This window comes from Pygocentrus nattereri, chromosome 15, assembly GCF_015220715.1.
Source record: "Pygocentrus nattereri isolate fPygNat1 chromosome 15, fPygNat1.pri, whole genome shotgun sequence".
Lineage (NCBI taxonomy): Eukaryota > Metazoa > Chordata > Actinopteri > Characiformes > Serrasalmidae > Pygocentrus > Pygocentrus nattereri.
Window position 1 is genome coordinate 32,988,922 of NC_051225.1, and position 14,219 is coordinate 33,003,140.

The window sequence follows — 14,219 nt, forward strand, 5'->3', positions numbered from 1 at the left end:
AACCCAACCCTTACCTTAACCTCAACCCAGAACTTAATCCTAAACCTCACACTGGCCCTAATACTAACCTAACCTTAACCAAACCAGAATCCAGTTACAGAATCATGTCAGTGTGTTTGTAACTGCGTGTTGAGGATGTTGAGATGGTCTGTATTAAATGTGTTACCAGTTTATCAGTGACCTCTCAGATTAACATCTACAGAAATGAACTTGGACCCCCCAAATAAAGTGAAAAACAACTGAATTCAGCAGATTACAAACAAATCCTATTTACAGTTTATTAAAATTCTCTTGATAATCTACTGAATGTGCTCACTGCTGCTACATCATTGACATGTTCTTGGTGGTACAGAGAGTCTGTTGAGTGTTTATTTCATCTACAAGGACCACTCAAAATAAAGTGTCACCCAAAAATCACTACATTCTTTAAAAAACGGCTCTTCAAAGGTTCTTTAGTAAAGGCAGTAGTTAGAACCTTGAATATGTAAAGACGCACCTGAATGCATACATCATTCTGAGCATGGTTACATGGTTTCTTATGGAAAACCTGCCATATATGGTTCTTGATAGAACCTTTTAAAAATGACTATAGAATTTGGAATTGGGGTTGTATAAAGTTGGGACGTTGTGTAAAACATAAATAAAAATAGAATATGATGATTTGCAAATCCTTTTCAACCTATATTCAATTGAATACACTACAAAGACAAGATATTTAATGTTCAAACAGATAAACTTCATTGTTTTTTGTAAATATTCACTCATTTTGAATTTGATGCCTGCAACACATTCCAAAGAAGTTGGGACAGGGGCATGTTTACTACTGTGTTACATCACCTTTCCTTTTAACAACACTCAGTAAGTGTTTGGGAACTGAGGACACTAATTGTTGAAGCTTTGTAGGTGGAATTCTTTCCCATTCGTGCTTGATGTACAACTTCAGTTGCTCAACAGTCCGGGGTCTCCGTTGTCGTATTTTGCGCTTCATAATGCGCCACACATTTTCAATGGGAGACAGGTCTGGACTGCAGGCAGGCCAGTCTAGTACCCGCACTCTTTTACTACGAAGCCACGCTGTTGTAACACGAGCAGAATGTGGCTTGACATTGTCTTGCTGAAATAAGCAGGGAAGTCCCTGAAAAAGACGTTGCTTGGATGGCAGCATATGTTGCTCCAAAACCTGTATGTACCTTTCAGCATTAACGGTGCCTTCACAGATGTGCAAGTTACCCCTGCCATGGGCACTAACACACCCCCACACCATCAGAGATGCTGGCTTTTGAACTTTGCGCTGATAATAATCCGGACAGTTTTTTTCCTCATTTCCCCGGAGGACATGACGTCCATGATTTCCAAAAACAATTTGAAATGTGGACTCGTCAGACCACAGGACACTTTTCCACTTTTCATCAGTCCATCTCAGATGAGCTCGGGCCCAGAGAAGCCGGTGGTGTTTCTGGATGTTGTTGACATACGGCTTTCGCTTTGCATGGCAGAGTTTTAACTTGCACTTGTAGATGGAGCGACGAACTGCGTTCACTGACAGTTTTCTGAAGTGTTCCTGAGCCCATGTGGTAATATCCATTACAGAATGATGTCGGTTTTTAATGCAGTGCCACCTGAGGGATCGAAGGTCACGGGCATTCAATGTTGGTTTTCTGCCTTGCCGCTTACTTGCAGAGATTTCTCCAGATTCTCTGAATCTTTTGATATTATGGACTGTAGATGATGAAATCCCTAAATTCCTTGCAATTGCACGTTGAGAAACATTGTACTTAAACTGTTGGACTGTTGGGCTCATGCAGTTGCTCACAAAGTGGTGAATCTCGCCCCATCCGTGCTTGTGAATGACCGAGACTTTCAGGGATGCTCCCTTTATACCCAGTCATGACACTCACCTGTTTCCAATTAACCTGTTCACCTGTGGAATGTTCCAAACGTGTTTTTTGAGCATTCTTCAACTTTCCCAGTCTTTTGTTGCCCCTGTCCCAACTTCTTTGGAACATGTTGCAGGCATCAAATTCAAAATGAGTATAAAATGAGTATATATATAAAAGTTTATCCATTTGAACATTAAATATCTTGTCTTTGTAGTGTATTCAGTTGAATAGAGGTTGAAAAGGATTTTCAAATCACCGTATTCTGTTTTTATTTATGTTTTACACAACGTCCCAACTTCATTGGAATTGGCGTTGTAGTTAAAGTCACCAGTTTCGTCAAGAGTTTCCAAACTCCTGGCCATTTTCATTGCGACACAATTTTAAAATAAGTTTCAAGCTGTTTCAGACTTGCACAGTGAACGCTTGCCAGCCCCTGGCATTCAGCAGAGTCAGGATGGGCACTAAGACAGCGATGACTTGACAGACTGCAGCTGATTCTTTGACTGCATTTTTGCTCGTGATGGCTTGACGTGCCTGCTTCAGTTGGCCTGTCCTTCAAAATCTGTAGCAACAGCATCTCACAGCGTACGAAAAAGACAAACTATGGGGAGAGTCACAGCACTGTGATGATAACAGACAATAGACAGCTAAACAAAATTTACATCTACTGAGACAAATAACAGCATGAGAATGAACAGAATGGAAAGACATGTTTTATTAAAGATAACAATGCTAGAGGACATGATTAGAGAACTATATACAGACACATGACAAGAATATGTTCTGGTCATGACACACTAACAGACAGATGAACAGACAGATGAATGCATGAAAACTACACTAGTAGATGCTAACAAATACTGATACATTTAGGGTCGAAAGAGAAGAGCTAAAGTTGAATGTGTAGTATTATGTTGTAAATTATACATGAATAAATAAAAGTACATAATGAATAGAAATACATTATGATCACTCATGAATAGTGACATAACTGCTTTTAAATGACTGAACTAAAGATGAAATACAAATAAAAAAAACAGAAAAGTATGTCATATTTCAAAACTGCCTATGTCTAATGTAAATCTTCACTAAACTTCTCGGCTTAAGACAGTAATATATAAATAAAAATAAATAGAGGCTATTACATGCTCACATTCAAGTACTGTCGTAACAATAACAAACATACATTTTTGGGATGTTTTAAATAACCCATACCCAATTATGCACATTTTCAATATGCTAACTGTTCCCCCTGTTCAAACCTTTGTGCAGTGGTCTATACAACACAGATCTTATTTTATTAGAACTTAATTCAAATTGACAGAAAGGCACAAAATAGATCCCTTTTTTGTCTCTGTTTCAAGGACTGGAAGTTTGGTAACAAGGTCATTTTCACCACTGGTCTGAGATAAAACCTGATGATAACGGAACTCCACATGGACATAATTAGTCCTGGTGCTTAGGTAGCACAACCAAAGTCATAGTGAACTCTGCTTCACTCTCTTATGAAATTCTTCTGTAACCTCACCCACTGGGGTACTACACCGCAAAAAATCTTGGCAAGTTAAAGCATCTTAAATACAGGCAATACATCTAATGTTTCTCTGTATTAGATTGTTTTAGCAATATTACACAATTATTTGCAAAATATGGTTGCAATATGAGAAAAGACTGTTTTCCTCCCGGAGGGGAAAGAACTCTGAGAACCTGGTCTGGAGTTCTGGGTGGTTCTGCTTTAGCCTTTTTTTCACTGCAGCCATAGATTCATATGGTTTTTAATGTGCTGTTTTTCTTCAGTAAGCAAGCAGGATTTTTGTCTCTGTAGGTAAGATAGCAGGTCAAAATATTATATATACATATATATATATATATATATATATATATATATATATATATATATATATATATTTATTTATTTTTATTTTTTTTATTTTTTTTTTTTTGGACCTGCTGTCTTACCTACATATATATATAAATGTGTGTGTGTGTGTGTGTGTGTGTGTGTGTGTGTGTGTGTGTGTGTGTGTGTGTGTGTGTGTGTGTGTGTGTGTGTGTGTGTGTAAAATCTACCCACTGTGATCAACAGAGGTAGGACTGAGGAGACATAAGGGTAGAGCTGGACATTTATAGGAAGTTAGACTAGAAGGATGAGGAGCTTCGGATGTGGTTCTTCAATCAAACATAAGTTGTTTCGAAGTCTTTTTCATCTTATCAGGTGAAATTATCTGACTGCACTGGCAGTTCATTTAGCTTGATTTCTGAAATAAAGCTATAATAAATAAATAAATAGAAACAGGTTAAATAATATTCTTACAAAAATCTGAGAAATGTTAGAAATATTACATACATGTAAGAAGCTTTGACATGTGAGGATGCCTTACATAGCAAGTTTATAACAGCTTATAAATGATTGAATAAAACATATTTTAGTTTGTGATAAAATATATTCTGTGTAGAAAATAGTGCAGGTTAGAATAGCAGCCCATGACATAAACTCTAATGACCAGCATCTCTCAGCAGTACCTGGCAGTTTTTGCTAAATTGCTCACATACACCCCTCTTCTGCTGGACCTATTTATCAGTTGTGGAACAGGATTGTAAATATGACAGCCGGCTCTTCTCACAGCCACACACACACAGCTCATTCATTCTCCCCCCAGTCCACGGCCGGCTCGCCTTCGTCCAGCCGCAGTATGAGGTAAGAGAGCAGCTGGAAAAGGTTCTGCCAGAGTAAAACAGCCACGTAAAAGTAGATGTCGCTTACATCGATCTGACAGGTCTCTCCTGCATAGCTCAGCTCGCACACGCATTGGAACTTGTTGAACAGGTTGCGGCAGTAGCCGCCGTTCAAGCACGGGTTGGACTTGCACTCGTCCAGCTCCTGTTCACACCTGAATGCAGACACATATGAAAGTGAAGTGGGAAAGATAAGCATTAAACATCAGTGAATAAACGCTCAAAAACACTGATTTTGGACATAGTAGACATATTTTTTTTCTGTATTCATACCAAAGAAAAGCCTTTCTAAATGTATTAATAATATTAAATGGCTTTATTCTACTTATTGCATGTTTTTCAGTGTTTTTCCCTAATTAATTTCTACATGACCAGTTAAAGGTCAGTTTCTCAACTACTGGGCTGTGGATCACAGGTGGGCCCTAAAGCATGGCCCTCAAGGAGGAACCAAGTGGTCCTTAGTGTGCTGGTGATGGCTCTTTATGTCATAGAAATCCATAAATCAGAAGAAATAACTATAAAATGTTTTCAAACGGTAATGTTAACACAATACCTGCAACAAAGGCACACAAAAAAGGTCTATGCGTTTGGTATAAAAAGAGCTTTGCAGAAACGTTCTGCTTAATTCGCCATCATTGCTCTTGATTCCTGCTATAAAACAAGCTTATTGAAATTCATTTAAATGGCTGTTTCCATTGTATAAACTAGAAAGTGATACTAGCTCAAACTCTTACATCAATAAGGAAAGCAAAACTTGGTTTTCCATGTTATGGGTTTTTTAAACCAATAGATCAAAATTTTTAATTCAACCTCATGCTTTTTTTTTTTTTTTAATTGAATTGCTGTTGACTGGAGCACTTGGCAGCTGACCCCAGTCTCCTGTAAGTGTTTCCTGAATGTCTTGAATAAACCGCTTCCTTATAACTCAAAGTTATTCATCTCAGCAGTGTTCATAAGTAAATTCCCCTCTTTTGAGAATGGTCATTCAGTCTGGCCCTTGCTCAGAGGGCACAAGAGAAACAGAAAAGTGAGAGAGGATGAATGACCGAGCGAATAAATGACTGACAAAGAGACAAACTCACCGGTGACCGGTGAAGCCGGGCAGGCAGTCACATGTAAAGGCTGTCTCAGAGCAGTTACCCCCATTAAAGCACGTGTAGTTCCGTTTCTCGTCCCCACAGATGGACACTGGGAGCTTGGGGCCTCTGGGGTGAAAAGAAAAGAAGAGGAAAGAAAAGAAAAGAACAGAAAAGAAAAGATGAGGCAGGCACCCCTGTGCTTTGGAGAGCCCCATGAGGGGCCACCGGCTGTCCCCGCCATCTCCATCTAGCACAAAAGCGGATTAGCCAGCGATCAGGATAATGAAATTAGCATCTGAATGGACCCCCGACTGCTAAACAAGAGCATATTAAATCATCGCTGTGTCTGAGGATTAACATCAATCTAATATGGACTGCACTAACAATATCAGCATACTGTAAGGGGAAAAAAACACAAAGGTCTTGATTTTACGAATATTCTGAATGTCAAGATATTCCAAGTCATGGAATATGGAAAAACAAGTAGGCTATTATTCCTTCTTTGAAATGAGGACATTGTAAGTGGCCTCATTTGATCACTTTATGAGTTAAGGGTGTTGCAAGCATTGTGGTGGTTTGATATTTCAGAAAAATACAGCAATAAGTACAGAGGTAACAAAAGAAACAAAGATGAAACTCACATGTTCTTGACAACTATGTACCAAGGAATCTCTTCAACTTGGTCGCTGTGAGGGGGCAAACAAACAGAAAACAGAAAATGTGATTCTTTTTTGTTTTTCCACAAGAAAACTTTGCACCAAAGATGTCTCTCGCTCTGGAGGGGAGAAAAGATGGATGTATTACATCTCCCCGCTGCCTGCGAAGCACTTTCAAAGGAGACGAGAGGAAACGATGTGGCAGCAAGACGTGTTTACGAGATAAATGGTTGCAGGCGTGCCTCTGATGCTGCCCTAAAGGCAAAGCACATCCACGGGGGGGGGCAGGTCTGCCTCAACAGAGACACTATTATAACCATCGCTGCTTTTAAATGACACTTATGGCAGCAGTCATACTACCACAAATACACTCACACACATAAATAATATCATAGAAACCATTTGCATTCTCAGGCTAACAAATCAGTCCCAGAGGGCACTCGAGTTCAGTAAAAGGAAGACACTATCGTGCTTCTTAAAGGAGATTCTTTGAATTTGCTTTTCGCCCCATTAAAATTTACAAAGGGTAGAATATAGTTCTGTATTCTCTTTATTAAAAAGCGCCACGTATTGCTTCATGAGAGTATTGTTTTTTCATGTGTGTGTGATTTAAGCTCTTGCTTTAGTTAAGATCAATGGTGCGTGCTCAGACATGGGACCATGATCACCCTGAGCACAGAGCACACACACTCTAATGAGGTGAACAGAAAAGATGAGTGAAGAGAAACTAAGGAAAAGTACTTCATACTTCACAAACAAAGATTCCCTGCCTCAGAACTGCTGCTACAGTGGTCAGTCCTCATTAATTCAAGTTTGATTTAGCAGTTTTGCACTAGTAATAGAAGCTTATGTTCACCAATTATGTTCACCAGAATAATGCAAACTGCAAAATTAAACCATCAAGCATTGATTTAACTCCTTTTCTCAGTGCTTGCAAAGGATGTGCATTTCGACTAATATTCAAGTGTCGGTGAGGGTTAAAGAACGGATTATAGGGAAGTAAAACCAACAACAATTGGACTTCGGCCAACATTAACGTAGGGCTGTACGTTACCCCTTTATTGTGTTTAAATGTTTAAATGACTGGCAATTTTAAACAATTTTTTCACATCGAGAAAGCTGCAGTTGTTGCCGTTTCTCCTTGACATGGCCATTTTTGTGGAGAGGTTTAAGTTGGTTTTACAGCGGGGGTGGGGGGGTTAGGGGTCGTCTCCCTCCCTCCTTTCACTTCTCATCTAACAGCTCAATAACTTCACTTTCAACAGCTCAGTGGAGTTAAAGCACTTCACACAAAGAGCTAAAGAGTTAAAGAGAAAAATATTACTTTAAAACGTCCAGGTCAGTTTCTTTTCTGCTCATGGATTGGTTATGAGGGATCCTGTAAAAAGAGGCCAAGCCATAGACCAAAAACACCATTTTAATCCATTTTTAGTCATCTTCTCAAGTAAAGTTATACTATGAACAAAATATACTCAAGGAAGTAAAATTCCTTCATCAATTAATATAAGTAAAAACGTCTAGAATTAGATATATTCTTATAGCAGTCATATAATAAGAAATATTAGAAATATTAATGATCCAGATCCTTTTACATACAAAGAATTTGCCTTACAGAGTAAGTTTAGGACTGTACACAAGAAAGAGTACACAAGAAAAAAATGGACTTCAGCCAACATAAATGTAGGGCTGTGAGCGTACCGTTTCAGCAGACGGCACACAGTGAACACATTTTAAAACACATTACTGAAAACAGAGGCTTCCTCTTCAGCTAACAGAGCAAACTGACAGCACTGCAGGCTGATGAGGACTAGTTGGCCCAATCCCATTTCACTACTTGCTCCTACCACTCAGCCCTTCGTTTTGTGCGTTCATGTCTAGGAGCAGTGTGTTCCTATTTTTGTTGAAATAGAGGGGTAGGGTGAGGTGTTAGGGCTACATGGCAAGAGACCAAAGAAACTCACAAATGTGAGTATTTTCTCCATTAAAAATGACAATAACCATTGTATTATTTTAGTTTGTCATTTCAATGTATTATGGTTCTTTAATAACAAGCATAAAAAAAAAATCACTAACAGTATCCTGATATCTCGGTAGCTAGATAGCTAAATTTCCTGTTCCACCTTAAATAGTCCAGCAGTACTGTCGCCTAAAGCGCCAGAATGTAACTGCTGCTCCATTTAAGGTAGAATGGGAAAATTTGAACAAGAAGTTGGCGAATAGCTGACCTCAGCTTCATATTACTGAAGAACTAGGGGCGTAATAAATAATTGTTGCGTTCCCCCTCTTTCAAGACATATGATGCCCTTAATTGTAACCAAAGCCCAGCAGAGAAGTTGGTGAACTTTACCCTCCTTTGCTGTCACTGCAGACTGGCAAGGTCACCTGCAGAGCAGCGCTAGTAACTTGTTAATGAAGTAATGTTCTTTTTTATTTGAGGGTCCCATTTTAGGGGAAGATTTTAACCACTACCCCTCATAACTCAGGGACAAGGTGACAAGGGGAAGGGATAAAAATAAGAAATGGGATTGGGCCTTTGTCTTTCTACAGGTGAATGATGTGACAATGTGTTAATGTGTCAGAGAAATATATTTTTACTGTTTCTGGACCTAGCCAACATCAGCTAGAGTAGTAGATGTAGGTAGCGATACAGTCACGTCCGCAAAGAGTTATAAAATATTCTTACACACAAGTATGAGTGAATTATAGTTACAGTTACAGAATAAAATCTGCTTTTCACTGAATTGTTTGTCTCAAACAAAATGTATGACCAAATAGTGAATACAATACTGAATACCTCAGTTAACCGAGTACCCAAGTACCTGTGCCCATGTGTACTGCATGCATGCATTTTTCTTCAATATGTTATATATAATGTTGGGTAATATTCCCACTGAAATGCAAGCAAAGAAACATTTGATAAAACAATTTTAATGTGTTAAAATGTCTTGATATATCTTGATCTGATCGTTTTTGCAGTGTGGTGTGAATTTTTTTTACAGCAGGTGGTTCTGACCCCTCCTCTTTCGCCACTTGTTGTTCTCCAGCAGCTCAACACAACAATGTTACGGGGAAAACATTTTATATATGAATTTTTGTTCCTCCAGCTTACAGAAAGAGGCTACGCAATAATTTCAGTAGCCTTATTTATATGGTTTCTGCTCTATGTGTCACATAGCTAAAAAGTGCAGCAGCAACCTTTTTGTATATGCACTGTACAGCATGTCATACAGTGTCAAAAACTATGTTAAGCAAGTCTATTTGATAGCACATAATTTGGTTTGAGGCAAGTGTGTGATATAGTTTGCACAATCCATTACTTTTTAGCTACGCTAGACGCAAACATGTCTTTGCTGATCAAGTAAATTGTGTTAAATAGATTTTCACTAAACTTCTTTAATAACTATTTAAATTATTCCTTTAGAGAGAATACTAATGGGACTCACGTGCAGTATGGCCCAGTGTAGTTTTCAGCACAGAGGCAGGCGTAGTTACCAATGCCGCGCAGGCAGGTGCCCCCGTTTGCGCACTGGTGCTGTGCACAGATGTCCAGCTCCACTGCACAGTTCGTGCCAGTGTAGCCAAACTCGCAGGTGCACTCGTACTGCAGGCCCTGAGTGGTACAGTTTCCATGGTGACAGGGGTTGGAGGCACAAGCATTGGTGCTGAATTCACAGTGCTGGCCCGCCCAGTTGGAGGGGCAGGTGCAGTTGAAGAGGTCGAAGAGATCCTCACAGTCACCACCATTGAGGCATGGGTTGGGTTCACACACTGGCCCACCCATGCACTCACTGATAACTGAAGCTGTGGATGTTTTCTGGAACTGCTCCTTCTGGGTCTGGGGCAGCCTGACATTGGCTGGACCATAATACGGCAACACTATTCCACCGATCTCTATGCTACTCAAGCAACCAATCAGGTTCCAGCCTGGCTTGGTGCCCAGTCCCCCTACATTGATGTCCACACCCTCTCGGAGGAAGTCCAGGTTGCTGCCTTCAGAGTCAGACATAATGGGTTCCTCCCCATTGTCCAACACAAGCATGGTCCATTGAGAAGAGTAAACCACAGGTGCAACCATGAAGAGCTGCACACTATGCCACTTGCCATCAGCTATAGGTCTAGCACTGCGCAGGCTTAGTGTGGAAGAAAAGGAAGTTGAGGGAGAAGAAGTGGATATGGAAGATGAGGAAGAAGTGGTGGAGGAGGAAGAAAAAGAGGATGAAAAGGAAGGTAAGCTAAACAACTCAAACACTAGCAGGCTGTCCTGTACCATCAAGTTAACAAAGCCAGAACCGCTGTGGGCGTGGAGTATGGCTGCATTGCGTTTGCGAGTGCGAATACTGAAGGAGATGTTGGTGAGATGGCGAGAGATCAGCCCGTTTCCTCGATACGTTAGCATGGTGTCATTCTGAAAAGTAGCATTTGAAATACCTGCAAGCACAGAAAACAATTTAGGTAAGCTAGCGGTTTACAAAATGCTTCCAAAACACTGTTCGTCTAACCTCCATTACTTAAGTTTGCCCTATTGTGAAGTGCCTAGAGAGAAAATGTCTATTAATAACAGTCTTAGCTAGTCACTGTGGTTAGCTGCTACAAGGCTAATCCTCTTGGATGGCAGCTAATTAAAGGAAACACCACTAAACTGACATTTTTTCTCAGCTTCATTCACCAAAATTTACCTCACAAATTCACCCAGGTTAAATGCACACTTGTGTGTAAATCAGTGTAATAGAGTTAGCCTGGATTCATCTTAACTGTGAAGTTAATCAAAGTCAAATTGATGATATTACTGTGGGATCATGCGGCTTGACATAGCAGATGGATGTAAATCATAGTTAATCCAAAGCGGGCTAATCCTGACTAGAACAAATCTGCCTGCTAAGAAGGCTAACACACGACATATTGTCAGATTAAATAATCAGTGAAGATACAAGGCAGACATATACTCTCTTCATTAGGTCTAAAGTCAAAAGGGGAAAATAGGGAAATATTTAAAAGAGAAATTCTGGTCTAAAATCAGAGCTTAATGTTAATTGTTGTGTTAAAAAGTGTTAGCATTCTGTAGCGCAGAAACACACCCCTCAGCCCAAATGATTCATCAGAATTCACCATTTCAGACTTTTTCATGTTCTCGTTCATTGTTCTTTCTCTAGAATAACCAGCATGATATGACCTGGGCATCACTGTGGTGTCAACAAACCCTGACTGCTAGCCTAGCCACTGATCTATAGGCTAATAAACCAGGCTAGGATTAATAACTCATACTTCAGTTGTTAAACAACATTGGAAACAGCAATTCTGTCCTTATTTTGCTGGAAAAGCATCTCCATAGCTTGGTAAGATATCTGTCTAATTGTAGCATTCTAGCTTTTCCTTATATGAGAAGTCATTTCTGTCTATAATCTTTTCTCTCCATTGTAATGATGATTACATTACTACATATCCTAGTAGTAAATTTAGTTATCTGGCGTCCTTCTGCATTCAACTACTTTCAAATAAGTAACTAAATAAGTAAATAAATACATTCGAATCTAGAACTCCCTCTTCTTTTTCAGAAGAAATATAATAATATAAGGAAATAATAATAAGCAGAAAGCTTTCAACTACTTCTGTTCCAACAGCAGCAATATTTTAGAAAATAGAAAAGGGCTGATATAAACTGACTGCTAAACTAGTAAACTGACTGAACCAGTAACTTTCTCTACCTGTTTCTTTTCGTCAACCATTTGAAAGAAAAATGCAAAACATACAGTTCGACTTACATTCATAGCCCTGGATAACGGGCCTGCACTCTGCTTGTGGAGGGCAGGGGGAAAGCTCACACCAGTGAACCTCCTCACAGTGCCGCCCGAAGGTACTGGGGGGACAGGCGCAGGTGAAATCATCCCACAATAAGAAACACATACCACCATTCTGACAGGGGTTTTTCTGTGGATAAGAAAAAGAAAATGGACGAACTAACGTATTTGTGTTCATTGTTATGGATTACAGTGAGCAGACAACATAAGCAAGTCCATTTGAGATTATTGAAGAATGGTTTGAGGCATATATGATGTCTTAAACTCGCAAGTGCTAACTGGTGGGGTATAAGCTTCAAATACTTGTTAACTACATCAGCCTTGAAGCAAACTTCAACTGCAACCATTTCCTGCCCCAACAGACCTGACCCAGCTCAGTAAGGGACTGATGATCATTTGAAGACCTGGATCAGATTTCTTGAAGCAGTGAACAGCTAAAACAGTGCAGAACAGTTGGTCCCCAGAAGCAGAACAAATAAACACTATGAGGTTGATCTAACGACTGATTACTATTAAATAAAGGCTCATGGCATATGACTCGTCACTTACCATACAGTAGTCATCCCCAATGCAGCCTTCAGATACGTTAACAAGACGCTCTGGCATGTATGACTTCACAAGAGTGCTCAATGGGAAGAACGGCAGCGGCTCATCGTTGAGACGAAGGTCCTGAATACATCCTTTAAAGTGTCCACCAAACACAGTTAACGCATGTATGTCGCCCATGCCAGCCACATAAACCTTGTCCCCAGCATGAATATGAACAGGGCGGACTGCCAAAGGCCCAGACACAAGGTCAGATTCCAGCAGGATCATCTGGTCCTGCTCAATAGCTATGCTAACAAAGTGGATATCACCATCACTAACACTGTTCCTGCCCTCAATGCTTGGGGAGTTGTCGACCTGCGCTTTGAGTCGTCCTTGCTCCAGCCACACATGAAGATACCGGCTGGTACTGTTGGTCAGCGCTAGAAGCAAGCCCGACTCTTGACGTGTACGAAGGAACATGGAGAGGGTGATGATAGCTGGTTCAGGCTCATCGCTAACACTGAAGACAGCATAGCTCAATGAGTCTTCCTGGCCAAACCTGGCAGGGATGTACTCTGTTGGACAAAGGATAGAGACTTAAAACAAAATGTTTCAGGTTCATTCACCTCTGATATTTACAATAGAAATAAAACTTAGACTGCTTTTTTGTCATCCTACAAACTTTAATTAGGAAAACATTGTCCTATTAGCAATTATAGGCGAGGCTTGCCATTGTGCCAAATTATGCACCAGTGAATAATCCATCAGTTTTAGGAAATCCAAAGAAATCTCTGTGCACACAGACTTTTTTCACTGCTGCCGTCTGGCAGAAGGTCCTGGAGCATCCCTGCCACCACTGCCAGACTCTGCAACAGCTTTATTCCTCAAGTAATCAGGTTCTTAAACTCACAAGGACTGAGCTATCTCCACACACACAACTCATTTGATGCTCTACTTGCACTATCTGGAACATTGCTGCTACACTGTGTTTACACTGTTTTACTTTTACTGTTTTACTTTTTTTTTCTACCTCAGTAACTACTGTGTTTATGTAAGTCATCTGACTGTTAAATATCTCTGCACCTTATTTCACTACCTCATGTCCAGAATGAGTGCTGTGTTGGTCCAGCACTGTCCTGTCTGTTTACTGTGTCTAATGTCTGTTTAATTTATCAAATTTATTGTTTCTAGCTTAATTTTTTTGTTCCTTGTTGCACCGTGTTGTTCCTGGTAGAACGTAATTTCACTCCACTGTGTACTTGTACATATATGGAATGACAATAAAAGCCTCTGGACTTGTCTAAACAGCAAGGCTGAGAACCACGGAATCCCTGTGACCTTCAAAATCTTTAGATGACACTGCATTAAAACCTGGCATGTTTCTGTGATGGATATCACCACATGGGCTTGGGAAAACTTTAACTAACACAAATGCAGGTTAAGACTGCACCATGCACAGCTGAAGCCTTATGTCAGAAACATCCAGAAACTGAAACGGATTGATGCACAGTGGAAACGTGTATTGTGGTCAATAATAATGGACTG

General features: G+C 40.0%; 1 protein-coding gene across 1 annotated transcript in view; it reads right to left on the reverse strand.

The window, feature by feature from the left end:
* The window catches only part of crb1 (crumbs cell polarity complex component 1), a 40,239-nt gene that overhangs the window by 9,277 nt on the left and 16,743 nt on the right, over window positions 1-14,219 (reverse strand). The window contains exons 7-12 of the mRNA XM_017702435.2: window positions 12,696-13,249; window positions 12,111-12,276; window positions 9,795-10,779; window positions 6,337-6,381; window positions 5,699-5,821; window positions 4,645-4,771 (exon numbers count right to left, since the gene is read on the reverse strand). Of these exons, the coding sequence (XP_017557924.1) occupies window positions 4,645-4,771; window positions 5,699-5,821; window positions 6,337-6,381; window positions 9,795-10,779; window positions 12,111-12,276; window positions 12,696-13,249 (2,000 nt within the window). The remainder of the gene's footprint in view (window positions 1-4,644; window positions 4,772-5,698; window positions 5,822-6,336; window positions 6,382-9,794; window positions 10,780-12,110; window positions 12,277-12,695; window positions 13,250-14,219) is intronic.